The sequence below is a fragment of the Mesocricetus auratus genome, unplaced genomic scaffold (genome assembly GCF_017639785.1).
Source record: "Mesocricetus auratus isolate SY011 unplaced genomic scaffold, BCM_Maur_2.0 Super-Scaffold_100013, whole genome shotgun sequence".
Taxonomy (NCBI): domain Eukaryota; kingdom Metazoa; phylum Chordata; class Mammalia; order Rodentia; family Cricetidae; genus Mesocricetus; species Mesocricetus auratus.
In genome coordinates this window covers 79,623,883-79,648,055 of record NW_024429196.1, presented here as the reverse complement: position 1 = coordinate 79,648,055, position 24,173 = coordinate 79,623,883, and the positions used below count along the sequence as shown (strand labels likewise).

The 24,173-nt window shown below is 51.1% G+C and overlaps 1 protein-coding gene across 1 annotated transcript in view; it reads left to right on the top strand.

Moving 5' to 3' along the window:
* Positions 1-24,173, top strand: part of Golm1 (golgi membrane protein 1) — a 46,605-nt gene that overhangs the window by 10,460 nt on the left and 11,972 nt on the right. Inside the window, exons 2-4 of the mRNA XM_013119311.3 lie at positions 5-154; positions 1,294-1,473; positions 23,302-23,356. Of these exons, the coding sequence (XP_012974765.1) occupies positions 26-154; positions 1,294-1,473; positions 23,302-23,356 (364 nt within the window). The 5' untranslated portion in view covers positions 5-25. The remainder of the gene's footprint in view (positions 1-4; positions 155-1,293; positions 1,474-23,301; positions 23,357-24,173) is intronic.

Sequence of the window (24,173 nt, the reverse complement as noted above, 5' to 3'; positions counted from 1 at the left end):
GCAGATTCTCCGCCCTGGTTTTAAGATGATGGGATTGGGAAATGGGCGGCGCAGCATGAAGTCTCCGCCCCTTATCCTGGCTGCCCTGGTGGCCTGCGTCATTGTGCTGGGCTTCAACTACTGGATTGCGAGCTCCAGAAGCGTGGAACTCCAGGTATGGTGTTTCCAGTGTATGGAATCCACGAAATGTTTAAAGTGGCTGGACGACAGCACCACAGCCTCCCTGTTCAGCGTTAGTCAGCGCCTTGGGTTCCGGGAACCCACACAGACAGTATTTTGGGTACCAACCCCCTCCCTAGACTTGGTCTCACGCCCCAGCTCAGCACCACTTACTCTGTGACTATTGAGTTAACAGTCCACACCTCATGTGGGGAGGCCTGGACTGCCGGCCTACAGCGATGGACTGGATACTACCCGCTGCTGGCCTTCGGTCCACCGGAGAAACCAAGGGCGCTGTGGACATTTATGTTAGCTTTCTCACATGTCACGGCCGATTCTGGGTGAGGCCATGCAGTCCTGGTTGTTGTCGTTGTTGGTTTGGCTTTTGTCAGCTTGACACAAGAGTCGTCTGAGAAAAGGGAACCGAGGTTGAGAAAAACCGCTTCCGTAGATTGGCCCGTAGGCAAGCCTGTGGGGGCATCTCTTAGTTAGCGGTTGATGTAGGCGAGCCTGTTCCAGTCTGGGGTGGTGCACGTGTTGGTAGGAGAGAGGAGTCCCTGGGCAGATAGACCGTAGTTGCACAGAAAGAGAGCGGTACATGAACAAGGGGATCAAAGCAGTGAGCAGCACTCCGTTTCCGTTCCTGACTCCGGGTCCCTGCCCTAACTTCCCTCAGTGATCAGGACACGTCAGCCAAACAAAAACCCTTTCTTGCCAGGGTTGCTTTTGATGGTCCTGGTGTCCATCATAGCAGCAGAAACCTACCTCAGATGCATACTGAACAACGACAATGTGTCTGCCTGACAGACTAGAGCTCCTCTGAGGTCTCCTAGGTCATGATCACTCTTTTTGCTCTGCCAATCTTGAGTCCTGCAAGGGATATGCTCATCTGTCCCCTAGGTGTCTAAGGTCGTTGGCTGCCTCTGGCAAGTGTCTGATTAAAGTGTGTTAGCAAGTCCCCCTACCCCCCTTGCATCCCTTGGGTAAGCTTGCACCCACCACCCCTTCCTTCCCTTGCTCCGCTCTTTGCTGGGCTGTAAGCTTCGGTCTCGTGAGATCTTTGCGGAGGGGGCTGGCATTGTCTCTGCCGCTGCCGCGGACCTCAGACCCTCAGGGCTGTGGTCTCCCTCGCAGACGCGCGTTGTGGAGCTGGAAGGCCGGGTCCGCAGGGCAGCCGCCGAGAGAGGAGCTGTGGAGCTGAAGAAGAAGGAGTTCCAGGGCGAGCTGGAGAAGCAGCGACAGCAGCTGGACAGGATCCAGTCTAGCCACATCTTCCAGATGGAGAATGCCAACAGGTTGCACGAGGACGAGAAGGTAAGAGCCCACTGGTCCCCACTGCTCTCTTCCGAATGACACACCCCGGCCGCGTGCCTGGGTTCCCCGTGTAGGTCTATGTTGTTGCATGGAGGTGTGAGCACGCTGGTGGCCGCGTGCCTGGGTTCCCCGTGTAGGTCGATGTCGTTGCATGGAGGTTTGACCTTGGGCGCCGGCCCCTAAGCGCCACTGTTCCCAGCTGACATGTTTGCAGTGCCAGTAGCAGGGCAGGGGTGGGGGTGGGGGCGTGGGCTGGGAGGGGTGGGGGGATGGAGTGAGCAGAGCAAGGTGGGGTGCAGTCGCCGGCTGCTGGCAGTGCCAGCTTTCTTTTCTGCCAGGCTGTGTCAGATACTGGTCACCGGCAGATTTTTGCGTTGTGTGTCTTCAGAGATCTCACACACACACACAGATTAGAAGCAGCCTATAAACTAAGGAGGATATGGGACATACATGTCAAAAACTAGTCTCTCTAAGATCTAAAAAATACAACCGACCCATGCAGCGAAAGACCAATGCCCTCAATGACTTTTTTTTTTTTTTTTTGGTTTTTACGAGACAGGGTTTCTCTGTATTGTTTTGGAGGCTGTCGGTCCAGCCTGGCCTCGAACTCACAGAGATCCGCCTGCCTCTGCCTCCGAGTGCTGGGATTAAAGGCGTGCGCCACCATCGCCCGGCCCTCAATGACTTTTTTAATGGAAAATATAAATACAAAATTGGAAGAGGAAGAAACAGAAAGCTATACAGGAAAAGACTAATGCAAATTAAATATGAAATGTACCTTTAGGCAAAAATCAAAACAAAATAAAAAATGTCACTCAGAGGGAAGGTATTGCTTCCTAGCACTATCAGGAAAGAGGGGCTCAGCGCGTGGCCGTAAGCCGCACCTTAGACCAGGTCCTGTTCATCACCTGCCTGATCCCCCTTGGTTTTTCTGAGGGCTATATGACTAAACTCTCTTTATTCGAGTTTAAGATGGTGGAAGTCATTAGTGTTCATCAAAGCCATGGCTACTTATCGTAGCCTTCCTGGTTCGCGCCACGCAGCAATCTCTCCCTGGCCACGGCTGCTTTGTTGGAAGGAGGCTCGTGTGAGGGCTTCGTTCACAGGTCCCAGGTGTTGTCCCCTACCCAACAAATGCCTGTGAGAAATTGCTTCATGGAGCACTGTTCACAGAGTGCTCTGTTCACCGGAGACTCTGTTCAAGGAGGACTCTGTTCACGGGGGCTCTGCTGCTCCCCTGGTGGTCCCGGAGGCAGGGCAGCAGCTCCGTCATGGTTCAGGGAGCAGGTGGTGCTCCTTTCCCCTTTTATCCTGCCTCAGCCCCCGGCCTGGGGCGTGGTGCACCCATTCAGTATGGCCTCCCGCTTAGTCACTGTGTAGAAAGGAGCCGCAACTCCTTACCAGTCTCCGAGGCATCCCTCAGCCTGGTCAGGGTTCCTTGTCACTTCAAGCTGAGCCTTCCACAGCCTTCTTCTCGCCCTCTCGAAGTCGTGGAGACTGAATCCAGGGCTTCCCACCGGCTCCCTGCTCCACTTTTTCCGCAACGGTTTTAGGTTTGGGGGTAGGGCCCTACTAAGTTTCCCAGGCTGGCCTTGACTTGACTGTGTAGCCCAGGCTAGCCTTGAACTCGGTGCTTTTGCCTCAGTGTCCTTGATGTTGGCGTTTTTGTTGAAGATGTGGGCACAGCAGTCCCTTGGGGGCCAGATTCTCCTTTGTTTCCGGCCGCCTTCTTCCTTCGGCGTAGACACAGTGTCCCTTCCTGGGTGCACCCGAAGGTGGGGTTGCTGAGGGGCCGCCCCGGGTCTGGGAAGGTCGCTGATGTGACTGGATGGTGCTGTCTGCCTTTTCACCACGGACACTCCCAGCACAACCCTCTGTGTCTGTGCTGTGGAGACTGTGGCGTGCCAGCTAGCTCTGTTTGACAGGCCTGCTCCTTCTGAGGTGGCCAGGTCCGGCTCCCAGTCCAGTTCCTCAGGGTCTCTTCTTGGGTCTTTTGAGGTAGTCTCGCTGAGGAGCAGTGAGTGCTCAGTGGTGGAGTTTTCTTAATGGTCGTTGTGTTGTCTGTCTGTCTGTCTGTCTGTCCGTATGTCTGCCCGTCCGTCTGTCCTCTGCAGCACGGCAACTGCTAGCAACGTGAGGCAGTCAAATGCTTGAATGGTGGCTAAAGGGGCCAATGGGCAGAATTTAGCTTTTGTTTTTTTAAAAAAGATTTTATTTATTACATATAAAGTGTTCTACCTACTACCAGAATAGGGTACCAGATTGAATTGTAGATGGTTGTGAACCACCATGTGGTTGTTGGGAATTGAACTCAGGACCTCTGAAAGAGCAGTCAGTGCTCTTAACCTCTGAGCCATCTCTCAGCCCCCCAGAATTTACTTTTAACCAACTGAAATAAAACTGCTGCATGCGGTCAGTGGCTGTATTAACGGTGGCGTAAGTATGGGTGATCGGTTAAGGAAGCTGACTTGGGCTGAAGTTTTGGGAGTCGTGTTCCATGAACAAGCAGGCTCGTGGGCGAGTCCCGGGAAGTTCTTAGTTTTCCTCCCTGTCTCTGCGAGGGTCACGTGTGTGTGTAGGGCTGGGCACCCCAGTTCTGACAGTCTGATATCTGAAGTGCGCCACATTCTGAAGCTTTTTAAGCACCCCACTCAAGACGGTGGTGGATTTGGGCGCACGTCGGACGCCATGTTCTCAGATGCTGAAAAGTTTGTGGAAATAGGGCTAACAGCTGAAAAGCTGTGGCCCTGATACACTGGCGGTCCCAAGCATTTCCCCAGCAGGAGTGGGTAGTGGGGGGCGAGACCGCCCTCGGCGGGTGCCTGCTCCCCCCAAAGTCTCACTGCTTGCAGCTGGGTGGTTGGCAGCTCATCGTGCTGGCTGCTGTTGGCGCCTCCCTGTGGGGTTTGATCTTAACCTGAGCTCGTGGGGAAGACATAAAGCGGTACATGCTGTCCCAGGCTCTCCAGGGCTCGAGGGCTACCTAACTTTTAAAGGACTGCCCACATGTTCCCGTGCTGCCTCATTTTTCCCAGTCCCCAAGTCACCCCGACACGGAGGCTGTAGTCTGAGACCTCATGGTTGGTGGCATCAAAGCTAAAAAGTAGATAATCGGGCACTCTCTTCTCAGCCGTTTGACGTTTCCTAAGTGTATGGTTTTTGTTTGTTTGTTTGTTTTGGTTTTTGAGGCAGGGTTTCTCTGTGTAACAGCTCTGGCTGTCCTGGAGCTTGCTTCGTGGACCAGGCTGGCCTCAGACTCACACAGATCCACCTGCCTCTGCCTCCCGAGTGCTGAGTTTAAAGGCGTGGGCCAACACATCCAGCTAGTAAAGTCCCCTGTGATAAGCGATACGATTCCTTTAAACAAGTTGACAACAGTGTTGAACTATTTAAAAAAAGATTTACGTATTCTATGGTGTGGGTGTTTTCCCTGCATGTAAGGGCTGCAGGCATGTGCCTGGTATCCACAGAAGCCGAGAGCGGGCACTAGATCCCCTGGTGTTACGGTTGGTCGTGGGCTGCTGTGCGTGTGTGCTGGACACGGAACCCAGGTGTCCTCTTCGAGAGCAGCCGCTGCTCCTGATGGCTGAGCCCTGAACTAAACTGTATGTATTCAAGCTTACTGGGATTGCGGGAAGTGACGCAGACTTGGAAACTCACTTCTCGTCATTACACCTCTCACCAGATGGGCTGCCTTGCCCAGAGTTTGATCTTGGGACCCTTAGCGCTGAAACCAGCTTCTTACTCAAGGACCCTTTCCTTGGACCAGGGTGTTGAGCAGGTGCGAGCTGCCACTTCAGAAGCTCACCAGGACCCAGCAGTCTTCTTAGCCTGGGGGCTCCACCCTCATTTTATCCAGTTAGGGACAGGATCCTTGAATCCCAGGCTACCCGAGAACTCTCTGTCCTCTGCTTCCCAAATGGTGGGGTTACAGGTGGTTAATCCCCCGGGGCAAGAATGAGACCACCACCATAATTCTGGAGGCAGATTTGAAGCAAGCTGTATTAAACGCTGACCGGGATGATGGACACTGGTCAGGTCTGTACCAGGGGATCCCAGAGAGTGGATGTGAATAACGTTAGCCCAGTACTTACAAAGGCAAAACCTGCTTCCTGCCTTTGCCCAATTGGGGGCAAGCTTACATCCTGATGTATCTTCTGCCTGTATGTGGCCAAACCCATCTTGTGCTGTTGAGGCAGACAACCTCGTTGACAGAAGTAAAAACATGTGGCTTGTTATCTTTTTTTCTTATTCAAATTCATTTTCTTTTCTTTTTTCTTTTTTTTTTTTTTTTTTTTTTTTTTTGGTTTTTCAAGACAGGGTTTCTCTGTATTGCTTTGGAGGCTGTCCTGGAACTTGCTCTGTAGACCAGGCTGGTCTCGAACTCACAGAGATCTGCCCCCCTCTGCCTCCCGAGTGCTGGGATTGAAGGCGTGTGCCACCACCACCTGGCATCATTATTATTTTTTATTCATTCATTAAAAATTTCAGTTATTTTAATACCAGCCACAGTTTCCCCTCTCTTCTCTCCTGCTGTCCTCAACCCCCCACCCCCCACCATATCCACCCCTTTCCCATCCATTCCTCCTCTGTCTGTGTCTGTCTAGAAAGGGGTGAAAGGGTCAGGCTTCCCATGGGCATCAACAAAGCATGGCACATCAATTTGAGGCAGGACCAAGCTCCTTCCCCTGTATCAAGGCTGGGTGAGGAAACCCAGCTCCTGAGCCAAGTGGGGCTTACAGGTTAGAGGCATTTCTGTGTTATAGATTTTCTTTCTCTCTCTCTCTCTCTCTCTCTCTCTCTCTCTCTCTCTCTCTCTCTCTCTCTCTCTCTCTCTCTCTCTCTCTCTCTCTCTCCTTCCTTCCTTCCTTTTTTTGGTTTTTCGAGTCAGGGTTTCTCCGTATTGCTTTGGAGGCTGGCCTCGAACTCACAGAGATCTGCCTGCCTCTGCCTCCCGAGTGCTGGGATTAAAGGCGAGCACCACGGATGCTGGGCAAGCCCTTAGTTTTGATAATATTTCATTCTTCTCTCACCGCTTTCCTCCCGTGTGCCTGTCCATTTAGGTTCTTTCATGATGCTCGCCGACACTTAATAAGAAGCCCAAGTGTTTGGTTATGGAGTGAACTGAGGCCTGTGCAGTACACACAGACTTACTGAGAGGCACAGATAGGACTTTGGCCCTGTGTTGTAGGTAACTTCCATTCAGTTTTCAAGGAAGATGAGATTTTTTCTCAAGTATTTAGGCAATATTTAGATGAAGTAGTCTTAAATGAGACGTGGAGTTAATGCAGAGGTCAGCACACACAGCAACGTAGGGCAGGGTAGGACAGATCCTAGCTGACTGGTTAGTTTGTTAGGGGATTTTATATATATATATATATAATGCAGGTGTTGTTGACAACTTTGTCTAATCATTCCTCCCACAAACGATCTTTTCCTACGTCGCTGCCACTCTCATAGAAGGATAGGTGTTCTCAGAGAAAATGTGGAAATAGGATGGAGTCTATCTCTTGGCCAAGACGTTGACGGACCGGCCAATCAGGTTCCCTTGAGCCAAGTCCCAGAGACTTGGTTTTGATCTTTTAGCAGTACTGATTGAGTGTGTCGTGTCTAAAATGCTGAAGACTAGAAGTGTTTCCAGTTTTTAAAATTACACACACAGATACACAGACACACACACACATCGCAGACAGACAGACAGACAGACAGACAGACAGACAGACAGACACACACACACACACACACACTTTACTTAACTTTCCTGGTTGAACACCCTTAAACTGAAAATCTGAAATCCTCCAAAACTCTTGGTTTATTGAACATTTGCTTTTGGCACGATGGCACATGTTTGCCTATTGGCCCAGCAGCTGAGGCTCACTTGAGCCCAGGAGTTGGAAGCCAGTCTGGGCAGTGTAATGAGATCCCATCCCAGAACACTTCTTTAATGCTTTAGATTTTTGCTCTTTGACTAGAGCCACTTAGCATGCACGTAAGTTTAGGTAAGAAAGTCTTCAGCTGAGGAATGTAACTCAGTAGCAGTGCTTGCAAGCATGCTTGGGGGTCCTAGGTTCAGTGACAAGTCTCTAGAATGTAAATCCCACTCTCAATTTTGCTGTAGAAGAGTCATTAATTTCTTAGGATCCATATTGAAAGAACCCTCACAACGGTCTAATGTTAATTCCTTTTCTTCAGTCCCCAATAGTGGGCTGCTGTTTGCCGTAACTGGCCGCTGTCTTGGTCCATTTAAACCCTTCAAGCTGACTGGGTACAGGCCTATCATTCCATCTGGGGACTCATGTTTTTGTTATGTAAAACACAGAATTTCTCAAAGACTCTCTTTTATTCTCAAAGACAAAACACTATTGTCTCAGTCTTCAAAATCGCATACCTGGGATAAAAATCTGTATTTATTCAGCACCATTGGCAACCAGAGTAATCTTAATCTTATAAGTTACGGGTTTGGCCCTCCTCTCATCTCAGGTCCAGCCCATGCTGTTGCTGCCCGGAGCAGTTGACTATTTTGAATTCAAAACTTTGCACCTGATTCAGGTGAATGGACATAGCCACACTCCGGTTTCTGTTCCTGCACCACGGATTACATTGAGGCGCTGGTTAAATCCCTGTTGAGCATGCTTTGTGGGAGAGGCTGTGTTTCCTGTACTTCTGTTGGCCGGAGTGCCCAAAGGTGTTGGCGACAGCCACCTGAGGACTCGGCCATGTGTCCTGTCACTGCCACGTGTCACCCGAGAGCTCACTGTGGAACTCACCTGTCTTTCCCACACACCTGTTTGGCCTCCTTATGCTCATATCCAGCCAAGAAGGCCTTTTGTCTATATCTGCAAGTCCTGCCATTACAAATGATCACAGAGTAAGTGGCTTATCCATCTAGACTTTTCCCTTTTACTTTTCACGACGTGTCAACAGGGTCCTGCCCTTAGGGACTCCAGGGACAGCCTTCCTCCTGTCCTTGAGCTTCCAGACATCCTTGTGGACACATTACTCCAGTTTATTCCTCCCCACTCATGTGGCCTTCTTCCTTCTGAGTTTCCATGTCTTTGTCTCTCTGTTGTGAATTCCAGGCAAATGGAATAGGGACTTTTATTAGCCTCGGTAGTTCTGTGTGGATACACTGTGTTTCTGAATGCCCTCGCATACACTGTGTTTCTGAATGCCCTTGGATACACTGTGTTTCTGAATGCCCTGGCTCACTCGGTTCCAAGTGATACTAAGTTTTAGATACATGCACCCCATCTTTGCTGTGTCATCAGGGTCACTTCCACAGTACTAGTGAGCACACTAGCGAGTCCGGCCACCTGTAAAGGGTGTTACACCTCTGCCTTTGCAAAGGGCTTAATCATAGTCACGTTTTTTTAACCCACCAGTAAAATATTATGCTTTCTTCTGTGTGTGTGTGTCCGAGTGCGTGTGTGTGTGCGTGTCCGAGTGCGTGTGTGTGTGTGTGTGTGTGTGTGTGTTTGCGCCCATGTGCATACTTGTGTTCATATGGAGGAGAAAGGAGGTTAATGTCCTGTCTCCCTCAATCACTCTCCACCTTGTGTTTTGAGATGGTCTCACTGAACTTGGGGCTCTTGAACTTAGCTAGACTGGCTGGTCAACAGACCCTAAGTGTCCTCCTGTTTGTCTCCCAAGAGCTGGGATTATAGGTCTGTGCCACGGAGTGGCTTTTTACACAGGTGCCGGCACCTGAGCTCAGGTCGTAATGCTTGGATGCTTACCTACAGAGCCATCCCTGGTCCTTTTTCGTTAAAGATTTTTTTAAGACTTATTTGGGTGTTTATGTCTCTCTGTGTGCGTGTATGTGTACATGTGTGTGCGTGCGTGTGTGTGTGTGTGTGTGTGTGTGTGTGTGCAGAGCAGACACCACAAGAGTGCTTGGGGTCCTCTTCTGTTGCTGTCCTCTACTTACACTTTTGAGGCAGGGTCTCTCCCTGTCCTGGGCTTGTGTTTTGTCAGTTAGGCTGGAGGTAGCAAGCTTTAGCAGTCTTCCTGTCTACCTTGGAGCTGGGGTTACGGGAGTACATCTAATGTACACGGGACTACATGGGAGCTTGGTTTGTCACACGGCTGCTGGGACCTCAAGTCTGGTCCTCAAGATGGCGCAGCAAGTCCTCTCGCCTGCTAACTATCTCTCCAGCCCCTTGTTTTTGGAGGCAGTCTTACCTGAAACTTACTGTGGGGCTCAGGCTGGTCTCAAACTCACAGCGATTCTCCTGCCTCAGATCCGCAAGTGCTGAGTTGGCAGACATCAGCCATCATTCCTAGCTCAGTATTTCCCTTTAATAGGTGCATATGTGTGTACATATGAAAATTGGTCTTTGTTTGTCTTTTATTAATTTACTTATCTTTAGTTTTGGGGTGTAGTCCTTTAAGTCTGGGGTGCTAGGGTTGTAGGCATGAGCCCCAAACCCGGCTTAAAACATGTTTGTAAAGACAGAAGAGGCCGCAGAGCTCAAGGTTCCCATGTACAGAAACCCGTAAACACTCACTTGTGAGGCTCCGCACTGTCTCCCAAGGTCGGTTCAGTTCCTTCTGTTGTGTTTCTGTCAGGAGGTCAGGAGGCTGATTTGGGGACTGGTGATCTACCGAACTCTTGAGGCAGGGGCAGGGGACGAGGCGGGAGACCATGGTCTACAGAGTGGGCATTGTCAGGACAGACATAGAGATCTTCTTGGCTCTGTTTGTTTGCCAAACCTTAGTCAGAAATAGCTTCCTTGTTGGGTGTCTGTGTTTGTGATGTCCCTGGCTAGTCTGGAGTCACGCCTTGACATTCAGGGATTCTGCGTTCTTGTTAATTAGCCGGCAAGCACAGAGCAAATCCTTTGTGATGGAAATAGAGTTCCTGAGGGAAACCAGGGAAAGAAAGGACGGTGTGTGTGTGTGTGTGTGTGTGTGTGTGTGTGTGTGTGTGTGTGTGTGTGTGTGTGTGTGTAGATCTGAGAGGATGGAAAGCCACGGAGGCCTGCTCATCCCTTTGTGTCCAGAGAGAGACCTCACAGAGAGAGCTGCTGGTGCTGGTGAACCCTGGGTTCGAGCCCTGGGAGGCCGAGAAGGGCTGGGTCTCTGGCAGGGAGACCCCCACTTCCAGCTTGCCAGGGTGCACTGCAGTGCTGCCAATGTCCTGATTCTGCCTGTGTGTGACTGAACAAATGTCTCCTTGCCCCAGATAGGGAACCAGCAACAACCCAGGAATACGGACACCAACAAAGTGCACTGCGGCAGACCTGTGAGTTTGATGCTGGTTGCTCTCAGGAGTAGAAAAAACGATTCAGGCAGCTTTGCTTCTGCAGGGGGAACCACTCACCCACGTGAGTGCTTCTTGTTGGCCTCAAAACCTAACTGGGGAATGAGTGTGGAAAGTGGAGCTGAGCTTTCCCGCCTGTCTGTGCATGGTGAAAAACGTGCCTGGGGCACACGCTGAGGTGGGTCCATGGCGTCCTGCACCACACGGCTGTGCATGGTCTGCTGCCTTTTCTACTTCACTTGGAAGAGTCTGCTGGGCCAGAAGTGAGTGTGGCAGGATGTTACTGTTTGTGGCTGTCCTCAGCAGAGGGTGATGTTGCTGTGTAGAGAGGAGCCCCCTGGCCATTCCCAAGGGTGTGTTAAACCAGGAAAGACTGCTAGACCTGGAGTTCAGACTTGAGAGTTGTCAACAGGGAAGCAGGACCGAAAGCTGGTCCCCCTGTCAGGGGGCTCTTGAAATGCCTGAAGGAAAAAGAGCCATCACATTGAAACTGGGCGGGAGGATTGAGATAGGGCAGCGGGAGGGACCTGCAGCTTGTTATAAAGGACAGAGACAGCAAGGAGGGAGAGGAAGCAGGTTAGTATAAGCCATTGCAAGTGTGTCTCCATGTGGGGGAAGAGCTTGTGTGGGCTGTGTCAGATGACGACACTCGGTCTTACTAGATTGGAAATCCTCAGTGTGCAGATTTGATTTAGAGTCGCAGCCAGGGTTGTCGTTAATCTCAAGTAGCTGGCACCCCACAAACTTAACACGACCCTGAATGCGTGCTCTCTGAGTGTCCCCTCTGCTCAGATCTCATCTTCCCTTGAGGAAATGGGTCTGTGCTCCATGGTGGCTACACCGAGGGAGAGCCTCAGGAGCCTGTCTGATTGAGACGGCCACGCGGTGTCTTGCAGCGTGAAACCGGCCGTGATGTTTGGTGACTGAACAAGCAGGACATATGCACTGTTCTCTTCGTCTGCGCTGGGTTTGCCCGCCTTCTGTTGCTGTACCTGAGGCTGAATGTCCCAGTGCGAGCCTTTTAGTGCCGGCACTCAGGAGGCGTAGGTAGGTGGATCTCTGTGCCTTTGGGGACAACCTGGTCTTCATATCGAATTCCAGGACAGCCAGAGTGACACAGAGGGATGCTGTCTCACAAGCAGACAGACGGGACGAAACAAGGATATAGCCGAGACAGGACATTTTATAAAGCGTGGAAGTAGATTTAGCTCCCGGTTTGGGAGGCTCACATTGCTGAAGGCAGGGTAAGGCTCCCTCAGGGGCACAGCGATTTTGGAGGCACAGGGTCAGCAAACAACAGAAAGAAACAAACTCTCCAGACGTCCTGAATCTGAGGTTTGACTTCATAATCACGGCAGTGGGCTGGAAATAGGTTAGGTTCTTGTCTGTTCTCTCTGCACCCAAGATTGCCTCGGTGAGTTGGAAATTGTCTTTTATCACCTTCTGTGCTTCCTTTATTGTCAGTTTCCTGTCTTTGCCATCAAACCTGTGTCCTTATGTATATATTTCTGTGTTGGCAGCCGCTCCCAAATAACCAACATGGAGACTTAATATTAATTATAAATGGTTGGTCAGTAGCTCAGGCTTGTTAGTAGCTAACTCTTACAATTTAAAAATTAACCCATTTGCCGGGCGTTGGTGACGCACGCCTTTAATCCCAGCACTCGGGAGGCAGAGGCAGGGGGATCTCTATGAGTTCGAGACCAGCCTGGTCTACAAGAGCTAGTTCCAGGACAGCCTCCAAAGCCACAGAGAAACCCTGTCTCGAAAAACCAAAAAAAAAAAAAAAAAAAACCAATGGTTTCATTCTAAACAAAACTGGCTGGGACCTCACTGTGTTGGGAGAGTAAGGCCCCCCCCCACTTCTTACAATTACAAGGCGTTTTTTTAAAGGGGGGGGGGGCTGTGAGACTGCACGTCTCAGTTCCCAGGGTTTCCACGGCTACAGAGATTTTTTTTAACAACGTACGGATTTTCCGTACAAGGCCATCATGAAACAGAGGGTATCGGACAGAGAAGGCAGTGACTGTCATCCGTTTAGGTAAGATCGATTAGCACAGTCTTGTGGGCCAGGGGTTTACGACCGGCCGCAGGTCAAGAGGCCATCCAGTCCCCAGTTCTCTTAAGACAGTGGGCACAGGGAAGGCGTTGCTACAGCCGGCGGTGGGCTCCCTTTTTCTTCTGGGAGCCGTCTGTGGCCTCTGGTCCCATACTCTGTGGTCAGGGGGGTCATTTGCTGCTAGCTGGAGTTCCTCCTTTCGCCTTGCCACAGCCTTTAGTTTTTGTGTCTCTTAGTTATTCATTTCCCATCACCCCCCCCCCATGGTCCTCAGTTATCAGTGTCAGGAACCAGCGGCATATCCTACGTGTCTCTCACCGTTGACTGGACGCCTGGGAAATTCAGCTGCAGGGAAGAAGTGCTTAAGCGGCTAAGGCCCCGTCCACCGTGGCGGCAGAACAGCCGTACTGAGGGAGACCGATGACGTAAATGCTTGTTCCCTCACGGTCCAGGCTTTGCCCCCTCAACCTCACCACACCCAGAACCTTCCTCACAGACATGCCCAGAGGTCTCTCGGGTGATTTCAGGTTCGCCAGCCTATCTGTGATTAGCTAAGGTACAGGCTTAAGTCCCCAAATACCTGTGCCGATGAGTGCAGATGTTACCTTCTCCAGGAAAGGAAAGAACGTGGGTGAAGATTTCTGTTTGGGAACTGCACAGTGTGGCCACCACAGGGGATCCACGCAGGGCTTCTCAGGCCTCCAGCCCAGGGGATGCCTGTCTCCTGGGTGCTTAAAGCAAGCTAGGAAGAGTTCAGGACTGTTGGTGCCAGTGTGCCCTCCTTCAGAGTCAGAGATGAGATTCTCAGGCATCCCCCTGCCTCAGTCCCGGGGTGTGTGCGTTCCTCCGTCCTGGCCTCTTCCTTGCTGTTGTGGTGGATGAAACGGCTGCCCTAGGACCAACCGTCAGTCTCCGCCCTCAGCCCCACAGCTACTGCCTTGCTTGGTGCCCAGCATGAGGACTTGGAGGGGCTGAGTGTGTGCAGGCCAGTGTGCAGGCCAGTGTGCAGGCCAGTGTGCAGGGCAGTGTGCAGGGCAGTGTGCAGGCCAGTGTGCAGGGCAGTGTGCAGGCCAGTGTGCAGGCCAGTGTGCAGGCCAGTGTGCAGGGCAGTGTGCAGAGCAGTGTGCAGGCCAGTGTGCAGGCCAGTGTGCAGGCCAGTGTGCAGGGCAGTGTGCAGGCCAGTGTGCAGGCCAGTGTGCAGGCCAGTGTGCAGGCCAGTGTGCAGGCCAGTGTGCATTGCCTAGGGCTCAGCCCACATTCCCTGGCAGCAGAGACCCCGGGGGAAAGGCCAAGGAGGCTGTGGTCTGACTTCAGTTTTTTGTTTTTTTTTTTTTTTTACTACCGAAGCATCAGTGAATGTTCTGGGGCTCTCCATCCTGGTCCAAGTTACCAGTAGACGCATGCGAGTGGGCCAGGACCCCGGGAGGATGGTAACTGACCCCCTGCTCTTTTCCTTCTGAAGGGGCCTAAGAGCCACAGGTGGGACCAGGAAGGCCAAGGCAATGTTCCCTGAGGCGGCAGAGGACATTGCAAGGAGAAACACCAGGGGAGCACCAGGGCAGGTTTCTAAGCAAGGCCGGTAAGGGAGAGGGAGGCCCCAGGGGTCCTATAAAACACCCAGGCCAGCCATCTGTCTGCTCAGCAGACTTTTAGGTGGCCTCTCTTGTCCTAAACTATGAAGCTGCTACTTTCCCTTTCTCTGAGGTTTAGTCTGTCTTTCTCAGCCATTCATCTCTTTGGCCAGAGAATGGATTTTGCAACCTCCAGGCAACAGCCATCACTCTAGTGCCTGCCTCCCCCTCCCCTCCCCCCTCCCCTTCCCCATTCCCTTTCCATCCCCTCCTTCTCCCCTCCCCTCCACTCTCTTCCTTTCTCTTTTCCTCAGACCCTGCAGAGCCCCTTTCCTGAGGATTCTTTGCTCCAAGTAGCCATTTTGGCCTAGAGCTCACTTTGCACAGCCCCCTCCCTTACCCCAGAGTGGGTGTGGGGTGCCCTGGTCCTCCACTTGAGCTGCCGGCTGGGCCTTCCTGCTCAGCCCGGCTGCGAAGGTGGAAGGAAGGGTGTTGTTCTCCTGCTTAGAGGCACAGGGTATCCTGGCAGGAGCTGCGTTGGTTGTGTGACACGGCCAGCCTGTGTGCACTTGGTGCTTCCTGCATAGGTGTTGTTTGGCCCGTGATGTTGAGTTCCTTTGCCTCTGACACACCTGAGGCAGTGCTCAGCCACGGGCCCGCAGCTGGAACGATGAGCGTCTGCGATACCTTCCATCCAGTGCTGATCCGGAAGCCTGGGCGCGGACAGCTTATGGCCATGCCTCTCGGTGCTTCTCCATTTGGGCATCTCGCGCATACCTGTGCAGGTCTGCTGCATGAAGGAGTTCCCGGAGGCAGCTGTTTGTCAGGGAGCAGCCATGCTCTCCCAGTTGTCTGCCCCCCCCCTCCCCCGGCATAGCCAGAGTCCAGAGGAGACACCATCCAGCTCCTTGGCGTTTGGAACAGTGGCTGTGTAGAGAGACAGGAATGGTGTGGCCATGAAGGCCAGAGGTTGCAGTTTAAGGAGCTTGTGTGTGTGTGTGTGTGTGTGTGTGTGTGTGTGTGTGTGTGTGTGTGTGCGCGCGCGCGCGCGCGCTGGCCCGGCCTACAAGCCTCCCGAGGAACTTCTTTGCCCTGCAGCTGTGGAAAAGGAGGGAAGCCCTTTCCTGCCTGCTCTGCGGTTCGATTGCGGACTGTCTCACTTAGGCGCCTGCACTGGTTGGCCCCAGCTGGCGTGTTATTTCGGGAGGCTTTGGAAACAGGTCACCGGGGCATCTGCAGCACTGTGCAGGTTCCTTCCGGTTGAACCACTCCCTCCTGGAGAGGGAAGGAATGCTCAGACACTGAGGAAGCCAGCCTGTGGGGGGACTCGTGGAGCTGCCTGCAAGTTGAGCGGGGAGCTTTGGGGCACAGCTTTCCTGAATGCCAAGCTGAGTTTCAGGGATGCGTCAGTCAGTCAGCCATGCCCCTGTTGTAACTCCTCACACATGTTGCCATGACCGCCCCGTTAAAACTCTGTAGTTCCCCAAAGCTAGGCTTGCGTTGCGTCCGTTGGAAGTGAACAGTGTTTGTTCCCGTCTCCCCACGACAAGTCGTGAAGAGGCAGGCCCCCAGGACGACCTTGTCCCTGCCTCTACCTGCGTTCCTTACCACGATGACCTGCCCGCGACCTCTGGAACCCCTATCCAGTGTCACAGTGACAGAAAAGCCTACACAACTCATTACGAAAGATCAGTTCCCCTTGCATCAAAGACAGGCTGACGGGACAGAAACACACCAAGTTTCCGTGACCCAGGGGACCCGGCATCTCCGTACTTAAGTTCAATGCAATGGGAATAGCTGTGTTGAAAAGTGGAGCCTCAGGAAACACTCCAGAACAGCCCTGGGAGGACACTAAGGCTGTGTGTAAACGAGTCACCTGGGTGGCTGCTGTCCCGAGGCAGGGCCCTTCTGCAGTGCCAGCTGATGTGGCCCAGAGTGTTTGTGGCCTGGTCTACACAGAGGTCCAGGGCAGCCAGGGCTACATACTAAGATCCTGTCTCAAAAACAAACAAACGAACGAAAAATTAAATCTGAACAGTTTAGGCGTCTGACATACTAACTGTGAGGCTTCTTTAGAAAAGTAAATTAGAAGAGGCAAAGATAAATTCTGTTTTCTTAAATTCTGAGTAAGTTCAAGGAGTTCTTAGGACAGATTTTGAGTGACCTCTGTGTAGACCAGGCTGGTCTTGAACTCACAGACATCTGCCTGCCTCTGCCCCATGCAGGGGTTAAAGTCATGTACCATACATCCTACTTTCAGATTTAATTTTTATGAATGTAGTAGAGGTGTGTGTGTGTATGCACATGCATGTGTGTGTGGTGTGTCTGCGTGTGATGTGTGATATATGTATGTGTGTGTCTATGTATGTATGCATGTGTATGTGGCATGTGTGACGTATGGTGTGTGTGTGTGTGTTGTGTGTCTGTGTGTGTATGCATGTGTGTGGTGTGTATGTGATGTATGGTGTGTGTGTGTGATGTATGGTGTGTGCGTGTGTGTTGATTGTGGGTAATATGAACAGGAAAGCATGTGCGGAATGGGCTCGCTCCTTGACGCCGTGAGCCTCACATCAGGCCTCGGCTGTGTCAGCCATCTTTGCACACAGTGGTAGTGGCTGCCTCTCCACAAAGGGCTGAGATACGTGCAGTCCGTAAGACCATATGGGGCAGAGGATTCCAACTCCCTGAAGCTGTGCGAGCACATTCCCCTCCTGTGTTTGCGAGGAGCTGGTGTCACAGCACACCCACCCACTGCTGACTGTAAGAGAGGCGCGTGCGTGGTTCATAGAGGTCATAGAACCCCGTAAGAAGCAACTGGCTTTGTCCTTGCCATGCTCCGCTTTACGTGATTCCGTCTGAAATTACCCCGGCTCCAGCAGAGGCTTGCTGTAAACAGCGTGCCGTGTTGGGCCAGCAGCGGCCTCGAACCGTGTGTGTGTGTGTGTGTGTGTGTGTGTGTGTGTGTGGTGACTCCCCGTTGTAGGGAGGCCACATCAAGTGTGGACCTGTTTACTGTCTAGGTTCTTAAGTACACGTTAGGATGTTGACACCCCGATACAATCATCCGAGGCTGCTCAGACAGCGTCCCCTTCCTTAAGTGGCAGGTGACAGCAGCCTTTATAGGCACAGACACCATTGTCACGGTGAAAACCCAGCAATTCCTTCATGTAAACTCTTCAGCCATAGCTCAGCTGTCTGTGAATTTGCTTAGCCACAGAATCTTGTCAGCACTGACCAGCTGTCGCACCACAGTGTCCCTGTTTATGTGGGGACATGCATCCTGTGACCCAGTTTGGCTTTAGAGGGCTGTGGTGGAGGCAGAGTGTTTGGGGGGGGGGGTGAGTGTGGATTTCAGCAGGATGTGGTCACTGAGTGTGTCTACTGCTTGCTGCTCAGCTTCCTGCTCTTACCCCCCCCCCCCCCCAGCTTTCTGTGCTGTCCCTGGCACAAGTATTTGTTGAGCGCTTAAAATGTTTGGGTGAGATGTGCTGTGACCACAGTGTTGAGAGCTCAGAACTTTATTCTGAAGACAGTAGAGTATTTCCCTAGTCATTTTTGTTGTAGATTACATCTTGAGATAATTTGGATATGTTAACACAAACAACATTAGATAAATAATAGTATTATTAAACTGGGGGTAAAATACATGTAAAACTCCCTATCCTGTAGAGAGAGATCTTGCTAGGTACCTGTGGCGCTGACCATGCCTGTTTGGGCGTGGCCACAGGTGCGTGTGGGGCGTGTGGGATATAGGCCTGTGTTCAGACTCGGGTATCTCTTTTAAATGAATTTGGGGTGTGGATGGGAAAGGTATGGTTAGGATAGGATATAGGTAGATTAGCATAATTTCTTGTGATTTACTTTAGTAATTATTAGCTACAGACAATTTACATTGTCATAGATCCTCGTATGATGTAACTTGTACGATCAAGTTGTATTCCTTTCTTGGATAATTTGTATATCACATTTTGTCATACTGTGTAAGGTCTTCTTTCTATTTACGATGTTTGATGCACAAATATCCTTATCATGTTCTGTGTATATATGCTTTTACATATGTTTAAGATACTTTGCATACTGACACAATTTAGTACATTTCTATCATGTTGCACTATACAGTTCTATCTCTGATTAAGGCACTTCAACTCTACCTCTGTCTTAGAGATTTACATATATATGTGTATATAGTTATATTGCTGTAATCTTGGTCCTTGCTAAATTATTTAAGAAGCTTAAGCCTCTGTACAACTAGGTTCCTGAGAATTACAGATATTTTCACCCACATTCTTGTATCTATGAGATTAAGATTTTGATCTTCAAACACTTCACAGTCCTGCAGAATATGACATTAAATGTTTTATTATTAGTACTCTGTTGACGTGAGACACAGTTGCTCTGACAGCACTGAGCTATTCCCAAGAAAATGTTGGGCACCGATGTCACTCCTTCTGGAGTCCATTCTCTCCTCGGCTAATGGCCTCTTGGGCAAAGAACTACCTCACCTTGACTGCTGACTTTGGGCATGCTGTCCTACTGTGCTTGCAGGAGATAAATTAGAAGACTGCTGAACCTTGCCAAGTCAGGGTTAGACAGCCTTTCTACCTCCCTGCGTCTGTGTTGGTCAGTCTGATACTCCAGGCCTTAGACAAAGCTGTTTGCCCCTACGCTGCTGTGAGACTCTGGGTGACTGTCCAGGCAGCCTGCTGTCTCTGTCTTCTCTGCACTTTTGGATGCTGCTCACCTGCACTTCCTGCCTACCCTGGTATTGTTATCCTCCTTCTCAGGTCTTGGATGAGGCTGAAGATTAGACTGTGACAATTATTGTTCTCTCTTCCTAGATAGAAATATTAGGTACAGGACTTAAACTTTCCAGCTTAGGACAGCTGTATGGTAATCTCTGTTATGCCTTTACCCTAGGACTGGATATGGAGTTCTTGCCTTTTGCTGTAGCTGCTTCCCTGGCTGTGGGTCTTAAGTGTATGCGCTCCTACTTTGCCTTCTCCTAGAGCACACTTGAATTTTGCCATCTTTGTATATAGTCTGGTATCAAGTCTAAATCTTTTCTTTAGACTAAAAGGGGAATGGTAGGGAGAGATCTTACTAGGTACCTGTGGCGCTGATGTGCCACAGGTGCATTTGGGGTGCATGGGATATAGGCCTGAGGGGAGAGAGAGAGGCGAGCTCTCTCTTGACATTCCGGTTGGATCTCGGAGAGCAGCTGAGACTGGGTGCTCGGAGCGGTGACCCTGGGTTATTGGTTTCTCATGTAGGTGATTTCTCCCCAATAAAAATAACCTACGATGTCCCTATCCCGTGCATGGTAATCTTCTTCCAATACTATCCTGGCCATTTAGAAATGTGTCAGGAGGCCAGAGAGACTGCTCAGCAGTTTGGAGTGGTTAAGAGCACTGACTGCTCTTCCAGAGGACCTGGGTTCGGTTCCCAGCACACACACAGCGGCTCACAACTGTCTGTGACTCCAGTTCCAGGGATTCACACCCTCTTCTGACCTCTGTGAGCGCTATGTGCAGGCAAAACACCTATAAAATACAGATACGTTTTTTAATGTACCAGCCGTCGCCGCCGCCGCCGCACGGTTGTCATTTGTAATAATGTGCGGCCATCCGTCACACTCATTTCCCATTGTCTCCAGCCCTGAAGTCTCTCGTCAACTTTGCGTGTGTGTGGTTTGTTCACTTGGGATCTGTACAGTGTCCTTTGTGTCCGGCTCCTCTCCCTGAGCCCTGTGCTTCAAAACCCTCCATCTTGTCCCTGTCTGGGAGCTTGCTCTGAAACACTGAGCTAATTTTCCAAGAATCTCATGCAGGAATAATTTGTTTCCAGACCAGCATGGCTGGGATAAACTTGTGTGTGTGATAACTAGCAGGTTTAGTTTCCGTTTAATTCTGGTGACACTGTACGGGGACACCCCAAAATCACTCAGGATCAAAGTAGGAGGAAGAGCTGGCTGTCTAGAGTTGAACATATCGATGTCATTTAAAAATAACTGTAGGGTAAATACAACCAAAGCACGTTATGTGGTTGTGTGAACGAATGGCCCAGATACTAGCAGACTAGTATAAAAAGTATAAAAATCGCGGATGCAGTTTCCCATCCCCTCCCCAAACAAACAAGCTAGGAAGCATTTTCAATATTCTTGAAAACAGTTTAGCGTTTTCTATAAGTTTAAAATTATACGCAGAAAACTCGGCGGCCTTTTGTGGCCCCATTTTCATGTCCTCAGGAGGCCATGATCCTTTGTTCATAAGTAAGTAGGAAAGGGGAGAAGACGTTTTCTTTGGCAGGATGATAGCTGTGCGGACGCAGAAATGCCTTTGGTAGCTCCTGACGGCTGCAGCTCCCAGAGGCAAGGTAGCAGGGAAGGGTGAGCTCAGCGAGGGATATCGGTTCACCTGGATGTGCAGTGGACATCTGTGTCACGGAGACTGCACTGACTGCACACCCGTCCTCGCTCCCCTCGCAGCAATGGAAACTTCCTTCGGCTGCCCTGGGATTTCACCACTTGAGGTTGCTCATGTGAGTGGAGCCCAGCTGGCATTTTCCTGTTATAGCCAGATAGTGATGGCACGTGACTTTAATCCCAGCACTCGGGAGGCAGAGGCAGGTGGATCTCTGTGAGTTCGAGGCCAGCCTGGTCTACAGAGAGAGTTCCACGAGAGCCAGGGCCACACAAGGAAAGAAACCCTGTCTTGAAAACCACAAACAAGAAAGAATTTCCTTTTGTGACTGGTTTGTTCTTTCACTCCCCCCCAAGTCTTGGAGGTTCATCTGTGTTGTATATGTGCTGTATGTAATCTCCTGTTTAAAGGCTACGCAACATGCCGTGTCTGGACTCCTAGATCACACTTCACCTCACTGCAGTGAATGTGGGTGGCTTGAGGGCTCTCTGAATGCTTTTGTATGTGTGTATGTATGTATGCATGTATGTATGTATGTATGTATGTATGTATGTATGTATGTATGTATATGTTGTGGGATCAGGGACAGATTCATCCATGTCGTTTAGGAAATGCTTTTTTGCCCAGAGCAGCAGGAATTTGGAGCTGGGGAAGTCGTCTTCCTAGGGTGGACCCTCCTAGTCCCGCAGTCTCCTCATTCTCTCATCATTTTACGTGTGTAAAAGAAACACTTCTCTAGAAAAGTGTCTCCCTGGTAGAGGGTTTTTTTTTTTTTTTTTTTTTTTTTTACCAATACCACTTTGGGGACTTCTCTACCATTGCCCAAATTACTCCCAAAGCAAGCACAGGGCTTGGCTGGATCTCATCTCTCAGCATGGGTTCCTGTCTCACTACAGATGGCTGTGAGCCACCTTGTGGTTGCTGGGAACTAAACTCAGGTCCTCTGGAAGAGCAGCCGGTGCTCTTAACCTCTGAGCCATCTCTCCATCCCCCTGCAGCACCCGGTATTCCCAGGCAGTCCCCATCCAAGTACTAACCGGGCCTGGCCCTGTGCGTGTTACTGAGCATGTTTAGTGTCTGTCTCCCTTCTCTCATATTTATATTTATTTTTAGCATTCTGCCCTCAATTATACTGACCCGTTATGAGAGGGCTTGTCAGGGAAATCGCCTCATGGGGTTGTGGAGTCCAGGAGTCCCAGACCAGCTTCCCTGTGGACTGGAGATCCCAGGATACTGGATACTGGGAGATTAGTTCACTCCCATGTCTGAAAGCCCCAGAGCCAGGAATGACAGCTGCTAGTGGTAGCCCTGGAGTCCTAAGACCAGACCAGGCTCTAGACTCACAGCTGTGACTCACTCACACCGTGCCCCATGTCCCATAGCCAAGAGAGCCAGTGGAAATCCTCTGCCCTGATTGGCTCTCGCTAGCACCAAGCTCACTGGATAGAATCCACCCACTCTGAGGACAGATCTTATTCTCCCGGTACACAGCTCCCACCAGTTTGCAGAGTCAACACCCAGGAACACATTAGCATGTCTCTAGGGACTCCTCAGGCTAACATTGTTGGGTCCCAGCCCCACGGATTTCTGTGCATTGCTTGTCAGCTGATAGCTACAGGTGCATCCTGTGTTCTCCAGTCCCGTCTTACAGCCCCTGCCTTGCCCGCCTGACATCAATGTCTAACACCAGGAAAACACGCGCTTTCCACCTGGGGTTTCTCCACTGTGCCGTAAGTCTGTCTATAAGGCTGCTCACTGCTTACGGCACACACACAGGCAGACATACAGACGCGCATTCTCCTGGCAATAAAGGCGGCAGACGCATTCTTTTAGCACAAACGGTTGGACGTCCTGTCTTTCGTTTCCTGACGCCTCGGACTCGCTGGTGGCGCGGACGCCACGGACATCACAGGTGCAGTTCATGGAACCTGTCTTGCTCAGGTTCCTAGGCACTCGCAGAACAGCTGCTAAGAGCCTATTCTGCGGGGTGTGTCTGGTATGGTAGCCTTTGTGTCTTCTTCAGCCTTTTTAATATCGAGCCACTTGAACAAACTGTCTAGGCCCACGTGCCCATCTCCTGCCATAGGATAACGACCTGTCCAGCTCCTACAGCGGCGTGAGGTGCAGACAGCATTGTCTGACCCAGAGTCCTCGGCGTGTGCCGGCTTCCCATCCACACTTACATCTCTCTCCTCTTTATTGTGTCGTGGCTCCCTGTTGCCTCTTCCCCACATCGTGACTGGCTGGGACCGTGTTAGGAGCTGCCTGGAGTCTGCAGGCCAGGGAGAGGCTGTGCTGGCTGGGAGGGGTGTTTGGGAACTAGAATTGAGGTGTCCGTTTGATTACTTCTGGGGTGGCTGGAAGGAAGTGTGCCACTGTGGGTGGGCAGTGTGGTGGAGCAGGGCCTGGCTGCCCGATGGCTGGCCGGGTGCCGCTCTCCTCCTCTGACACATGCTCTGAGGGCTGAGTTGCTTGGGTGAGCGCTGTCTGACCCTGCAGTGTTTGCCTTCCTTGCAGGCGCTGTTAGTGAGTAACATCACCACAAGCGAGAAGCTCATCAGAGACTTGCAAGGTAAGCCCCCTCTTGCCAGCCCAGCAGCTGCCTGGTCCCAACGCCTCACGATGGCCTCAGGGGGCTCTGTCACTATGATCTTGTGTTAGCGGTAATTGAGCCATCCTTATAAAACATTACTGTGAGCCGGGCAGTGGTGGCACACGCCCCTTAATCCCAGCACTCGGGAGGCAGAGGCAGGCGGATCTCTGTGAGTTCGAGGCCGGGCTGGACCGATAGCCTCCAAAACAATACAGAGAAACCCTGTCTCGAAAAACCAAAAAAAGAAAAAAGAAAAAAAAAAATATTACCGTGACGTTGCAAGGTATGATGGGCGTAATTCAGCCCCCAGGTTTATGAATCTTTTAACAAATACCGGGAGGCGTGTGCTGAGTATGGGGCAACTTGCCTGGTGTCTACAAGACCCTGAGGTTCATTCCCCACCACCAAGCCAGTAATGGAATTGGATGAGCGTTCCTAATCCAAGACTCTGAGCACCAACCTGTGGAAAAACCCCACATCTGACCTCAGGCCAAGGTCAGAGCGCACAAAGTTATTTAAAACTTTGTATGACGTTACCCTCAAGGCTGTGTGTATATAACGCACGGATGAGGGCTGGCTGGCGGCAGGGCACAAGCAGGAAAAATCACTTGCTGCTGCTGAGCCTGACGACCCGAGTCTGATCCCAAGACCCACACGGGGCGAGGAGAGGGCTGACCTTTGACCTCTGCACACGCCCAGTGGTGCACAGATAATCTAGTAGTTAAAAATCAGATAGGACTGAGGTGCAGGTTTCTGTGGGGGGAGAATTTCGGTGGTTGGCGGTGTGATGGCAGGG